We start from the raw sequence: 7383 nt of genomic DNA, 5'->3' as shown, positions 1-7383 counted from the left end.
CGCGCGCACCGATCTGCGCTTACGAATATTACGATGCATCGATCGATCGATAGTAGGTATTATTTTTTATTATTTTTATTTTATTTTGATGGCCCGGTACCGGGTTGGGAAACGCTGATATGGAATAAAGTCATCCGGTTGTTATATGTTTTTCATATGGTGCCAAGGTCAAGTTTTCTCCCAATTTTATCCATTTTAGGCACAAGGATACACTTTCATCACTTATTGGCAGATATATGCCGTATGAAGTCACCTGGAAGTTTGAAAGTTGCTGTATTAGTTATATATTAGCGAAGGGGACTATTGACCCGATTCAACCCATATTTTGCACACAGTCATACCATTGTTATGTAGCAAATTTTAATGAAATCCGTTAAGCAGGTCTTGAGATATGAGATTTTACCGGTACCACGCCAATCGTCCAATTTTTACACCGGTTCGTATAAAACTCTCTCATGTCATCTCGGGGGTAAAATTTAATGTCTCTAGCTTATTTGGTCATTGATTTATTGCGGTTTTAGTAGTTTTTAACAGTACCGTTATATGGGGAGTGCGCGGGTTATCATTCGATTTCATCCACTTTCACACGATTGGTAAGTGTTCTTACTAAGCGAACTCAGTTTTTCTAGCTTTAGTGGTCTATGAGATAAGTATGTACATTAAACCTATTAGATGGTACACTTTTTAAAAATTTTCAGCTCTCTGATGCCCCTTGCTGCTGCGATCTCCTGCGCCAACTAATAGTTTCATATCTTACTTATTTTAGTGCTTAGTTATTACTTTTTATGGGTTTTCGGCTAATGGCGTTATGTGGGCGTGACAGTGGCCCGATTACATCTATCTCCGCCTTCCTTTTTTCTCTTAATCTTAATTTTTACTCAAATTAAAGCTTGCACGAAAGAACGGATGGACAGACAGTCACCCGGATTTCAAAAGATCTCCCCATCATCCTGATCATTTATATATATGTCTATAACCCTATGTCTATCTCGATTGGTTTGATATGATACGTACTACCGTTAGGTAAACAAAACTATTATACTCTGTGGCTACATGTTGCTAGTGTAATATACACAAATAATATGAAGTGATCGTTGCTTCGAGTTATTTACTGTTTATTTTGTTTTTAATTTACAATCGTTTTCATACTCTTAGCATCGAAAGCTGTTTTCTCGAAACCGTCTGTTTATTTTAATTCTAAAAAGACAAAATTTATTTATGCCCGCAAAAAACAACTTCTGATAGAATTCAGTAGAGTTATTTAAATGTTTCTTAGCAAAGCCAAGAAGCTTCTGTCGATTAACTAATGAAATCAATTAGAAAATCTTTCCTTAATTTTTCAGTAGTTTTCTTGCCGTCAACCTATTTTATTTTGCTTTGCAAGTGTATCTAAAAAAGGGGAATTTTTAGTTGCTAATTGTAAATTGAATTGGGAAAAATGCAACACTGTTTGTAGCCTACGCAACCAGCTGATAAAATACGCGGACTGATGTATGAAATGAAAACGTGTTTTAACACAAACGAGTTCAATTAAAATTCATACATAAAATAAGTATTTAAATGAAGAACTACATATCATATGATGGAATATAATGAATTATTCTATAATAATTTTAAGTTCGCAACTAGCAACTGTATGAAATTTGTATAAACAACCATGGGAGATTTTCCGACATGTATGTTTTTACGAAAATACGTTCACTCAACTCGCTCTCTCATTCTCGCTATACTCATCAGACCGACACGAGTGTTTACATAGCACGAGTGAGTAACATTGAGTCAGTGTGGGACTGAAGGCAGTCTGATGGAGTGTAGTGTTTACGTTTCTGCAATTAAAGAAGTTTGTTGTAAGTGATGGATATTGAGGAAAATAGAGAATATCGTTCCGAACTTATTAAATTAGTTCACAAAAATGATATTATATGGGATAAGACGAAAAAAGTCCGCCTCAGTTATGCGAAAAAAACGGCAATCTGGAACTCAATAGGAAAAGAGTTGGGTAAACCGGGTGAGTGTTAAGTAGTATTTGCGACTGTACATACATACTACACATATACATATATGTACAAATGTTTTTACTCTTTATGAGCTAGTGGTTCGTTGCAAATAGACTTCTACACCCTGCAGGAAAGTGTATTGTTTGCGAACAAATGTGAGCAGGTTATAAATTATATGTATGTGTGTGGTTATAAAATCCTGAAACCAAATGTAAATACATAAATATATACAATGTACATGCATATATGTATAGAATAACGTTTTTATACCCTGAGCAGGGTATATTAAACTTGTCACGAAGTTTGTAACACCCAGAAGGAAAGGTTGGAGACCCTATAAAGTATATATACATATATATATATAAATGATCAGTATGTCGAGCTGAGTCGATTTAGCCATGTCCGTCTGTCTGTATATAAACGAATTAGTCCCTCAATTTTTAAGCTAATTTAAATTTTGCAAACGTCATTTTCTCTTCAAGAAGCTGCTCATTTGTCGGAACCACTATAACATATAGCTGACATACAAACTGAACGATCGGAATCAAGTTCTTGTATGGAAAATTTGCACATTTCACAATGTATTTCCACAAAAGTTGGCACAGGTTATTTTCTAAAGCTAAAATGTTATCTCCGAAGAAATTGTTCAAATCGATTAACTATAGCATAAAGCTTCCATACAAACTGAACGATCGGAATCTAATTCTTGTATGGAAAACTATCACACTTGCATGGGAAACTTCCTCATTTGACGATATATCTTCACGAAATTTGGTATGAGTTATTTTTTATAGAAATAATGTAATATCAGAAGAAATTATTCAGATCGGCTCACTATAGCGTACAGCTGCCATACAAACCGAACGATAGGAATCAAGGGCCAGTATGGAAAACTTTGGCATTTGTCGTTTCACGAAATTTGGCATGGATTACTCCTTAAGGTAACAATATAATCTCCATAAAAAAGTGAACACATAGTTACTAACAGAAATGCACCTGTGAAGGGTATCTAGCTTCGCTGCAACCGAAGTTAACGTTTTTTCTAGTTTGTTACTGAAAAAGCTACAGATTTATGTAGAATTAATTACAAAGGAGACAAGAATATAAAATTTAAGCTAGTTGGACTCTTACCAAAAGGTTTACATACATAAGACCTAAAGTTGTTAAGATTCTCCTTGCTGGGACTGCACCGCTCTCATACAAAATATCATTGTAGATATAGAGTGCATACAACTACAACACATTTACAATTTCTTCTTTGCTTACATGTTTTTATGTTCACTTGCGCACAGCGATTATATTGTATGTAATGCACTTAAACGGCGCTCAGTCGTGGAGTCATTTTGTCGCTCATTATCGGCATTTTCTCTTTTGGTGTAAGGCATTGTGTTCACACGAGTGACATAAGATCAACTACTTTAGTGGGACAACTTTCTACATTTTGTTTCATTTCACATTCACAAATTCTTGTGTGTCCAAGATATTTTTGATTGCCTAATTTGTATCCTTATTTACCCTTTTCTAAAATATTTCTGTTATATTATTCATATTTGCAGATATACTATATGCATTTAACATATAAAAATAGATAATACTATTCAAATCTACAAAATATTCATTTGACACCGAGTCCTATAGCAACCATGAAAAAAATTTCAAAACTCTTTTCCCTTCGTCTACCTTTGTCGTCTCCTCGTCTATAAAAACTCGGCGGCAAAAAGAGTCTTCGTCTGAACATACTCTTATCGCTAGTAAAGCGTACAACGCAGAGGCAAAAGAATGCCTACTAGATTTCTCTCTACATTCCATTGCATGCGCTTAGTAGTTCGGTAAAATTCTCACCTTGCAGCATGCAAGGCAAATGTGTGGTGGATATATTTATGTTGATATGCATATGTACATGTATTATATTTATAGATGTTGACAACAGAAACGATGGTGAACTCTAAACTCATTTAACCACATTTTGTTTGCAGAAGCTAACACGCTCACTTAGCTAGGTAAACGAGTTATAGCATTAAAATGGCGAATTTTAATCTCTTCTGAATGAAAAACAGGCAACACTTACTTTTTTTTTTTTTTGAAATTTGCAATAATAAAACAAGAAGTTTTATGATTGATGTAGTTTAAAAAAGTTTGATATGTTTTAGTAATAAAAAATGGTTTTGTGAAAATTGGTCGGCTGTCAGCTCAATGGTTATCTTCTATCCATTTTCATTGAAAATATTGTACAGCTGTTTACGAGAGTTTCAAACTCGCATAGCTGCCGTCTGTCACCTACAAATTTGGATCTGATTAAGTGCGCAGTTAAACCGGATTAACGCTGCCGTCTGTCAAGGCTATTAAATACATACATACGATTTTTTTCACAAGTTCCACAACAACACAGCCAACTAATATAATTTATATGAATTTATTAGGCCCAAAGATTTGCACTCTTAAGGGGTTACATGAGGTTTCTTGGTTGTTTTAGTTAAAACCTTAAATAAGAACTTGGACGAAGGAAAAAAACTGAAAATTGGATTGGCAGACAATGAAAATTACACTGAAAATTTAGCAAAATTTTTATGCAAATAGTTGTAATGGAAAAAATGGTTGAGTAGTTCTCTAGAAATCGCACTTAGCCTAGCTAGCCTCGACGTCACATGTTCTGTAAGGCTGTATCTCCAAAACTATTACTCGGATCAACTGAAAATTTATGACCAATTGCCAGAGGTATTGTAGAATTTAATAAGATAATAAAAAAATTAATTTTTTAACCCATGGAACGCCTTAAATGATTTTTCAAAATATTTGAGATATGAAGGCTTTTGAATTTTATTAATATACTATTGTATTTGCAACAGCTAATTGTGTATCATATTGGTTATTTATACTCTTGCAACCTGTGCCACCTAACGGTTGAACTAAGCGACTTAGAATAGAGTTATAAATGATCCGGATGACGGGAAAAATTGAAATCCGGGTGACTGTCGGTTCGTCCGTTCGTTCTGCAAACTGTAACTTGAATAAAATTTGAAATATGTTGATGAAACTCGATATGTGCGTTCCTTAGAAAAAAAATTATGAGTTCGTAATCGGTCTGCCGCCAGACCCCCAAAACACCATTAACCGCTATAACTAAGCACTAAGATAGAAAATTATAATTTCGCCCAGGCGCTCGCACTAAGCAAAGGGTACCTTCCAATTAGATTGGTGTATTCGTTTGAATGCTATCCAATAATGAATGCTGGTTCTCCAGACGAGTGATGGTGATGGTAATAGTACATACCTTCAGTAGGCGGGTTATGTTGACCATAAGTTGAGCAAAGCGCGCGAAACACATTCTTGCAAAATGCCAAACAATACTGAATAAAAATAAAATAGCAGTTTGACACGTCTCTAATACTGGTTAATGTATGGGATACTCAATTGAAATACAGAGAGCAAATCCGGTCAATACTTCCCTGAGCGCCAATATACTTAATTATCATCAGGATTTTCGAACATCCAGCTGACTTTACTTCATACGATTGGTGATTGTATGTAAGGTATCTTGATGAAACCCAAAGAACAGTTTTTTTTTTAATATGTAGCATGACAACAGTTAATAAATAAAATCGGGACGATATTGTCCCGATCCCCAAATACTACATCAAATTATTTTCGTTTTTCTAACAAACCTTAATAGACAATGTCGGTCAGTGTTTGAGTTATAAATATCAAAACCAGGAAAATAACTTAAGATGTAATATTTATTTTAATGCTTGCAAGTTGCAAGAGTATAAAATGTTCGGTTACACCCGAACTTAGCCCTTCCTTATTAGTTTTAATTAATAGTTTTGCAGGAGAACTAGTTCGTAAAAACTGGCAGTCCTTGCGTGATCAATACCGTAGAGATCTGAAGAGACAAGTCGTCGACGGGATTGAACCATCATGGGTGCATTTCGATGATATGTCTTTCATTCGGAAATTTTTGCGTCCTCGGCAATTCAAAGCATGTCCCGATTTAGTAGAAAAGGAAATTGTAAGAAAAGAATGTCATGAAAAAAATATTAAAACAAGGGGATCACATTCGAAGGTCTGTCGTACATCAGGCAATTTTATGACTCAGATCTTTCCCACAGGTAACTAATAAAAGCTGCTTTCAATTAATTTAACTTACGTTATTAAACAACTTTACAGCACATGATCATTCAAATGCAGCTTACAAGGAACATCAAGAAAGTGGTAATTCACCTTCACTAGTAAATTCGGCAATCCGTCTTCATAGGCCAATTAAAATGAAAATACACAATGAGACGGTTGAAACAATAAGATACAATGCTTCTAAGGGGGTACGCACATCGTTGAATTTCAATTTTAATTTATTTTTTATAAACATTTTGTGTCATTTTCTACAAACCTTTACGTGCTCTGACATTTTTTTGAAGGATTTCTATCCTTATATAAGATGACATTGAAATTTGTAATGATACTTTATTTTAGCCACCGCATGATACTGCAAATGAACTCTTAGTACCAAGGGCACACCTTCCGAAAATTCGAATCAGTAATATATCTGCAAGAAACGAAATGAAAATGCGTCGGAAAAGGCGTGCAGTGAAGAAAAGCAGTGCAGCACAATACTCAACACGATCTAGAAGCAGTTCCAATATAATAGAAGTATGTAATGAGTCTCTTACCCCAAAAAGATGTAATATAAGGGAAAATGTGCGTTGTATAGATAACGTTCGCTTCAAACAGACGCATTCACAATTGGAAAATGGAGCAGGTATTCATTTTATTTTCACTCAATATAATTATTTTATATTAAAGTTATTTTTGACTAACATATGTATATCTCAATTTTGCATTTTGCAGAATCCACACCTGGCAATCAATCACAACGAATGCCACCTGTTATTAACAAAACTTCGACAAACATTCAAATACCGGAAATAGAAATTAAAGACGAAGTCATAATATTAGCAGATGAAAACGACAAAGTTACGGACATGGCTGCTACTTCGGAGAACTCCACAAATATAATGGAACCCGAATTTTCTATAAATGAAAAAAATCCGGTAGAACTTACTAAGAATACAAGTATTTACAAAACAAGTAAAAGTAAAGAGATAGGAAAGGAAACCACTGGTAAAGAGGATGACGATTATCATTTCGTGATTAGTCTGTTGCCAACATTGCGACGGATTACTCATGACCGCAAACTAAGAACACGGATGGAAATAATGAAAGTTGTAATGGAGGCGGCACAAAGCGATAACACATGAACAAGATGTATTATAGATATAAGAAAGATGGTCAAATAATAAATATAGTTTAAAAAAACTAAAAAACACGCTTTTAAAGCATATCAAACTAAAAAGTGAAAAATAATTCTTTGTATAAACTAACAATAATAATG

General features: G+C 34.4%; 1 protein-coding gene across 2 annotated transcripts; it reads left to right on the top strand.

Moving 5' to 3' along the window:
* Positions 1–1800: 1800 nt before the first annotated feature.
* Positions 1801–7288, top strand: LOC108974655 (the record flags this gene model as incomplete). Of its 2 annotated transcripts, none has more annotated exon segments than XM_018942633.1 (5): positions 1801–2008; positions 5825–6103; positions 6162–6313; positions 6465–6750; positions 6840–7288. In XM_018942633.1, coding segments are annotated over 5 exon segments (1281 nt in total). In that variant the 5' UTR covers positions 1801–1854.
* Between the last annotated feature and the right edge of the window lie 95 nt (positions 7289–7383).

This window comes from Bactrocera latifrons, unplaced genomic scaffold, assembly GCF_001853355.1.
Source record: "Bactrocera latifrons isolate USDA-ARS-PBARC rearing strain unplaced genomic scaffold, ASM185335v1 scaffold_574, whole genome shotgun sequence".
Classification (NCBI taxonomy): domain Eukaryota; kingdom Metazoa; phylum Arthropoda; class Insecta; order Diptera; family Tephritidae; genus Bactrocera; species Bactrocera latifrons.
Note: the sequence above shows the minus strand (reverse complement) of the source record. Positions and strands in the feature narration are given on the sequence as shown.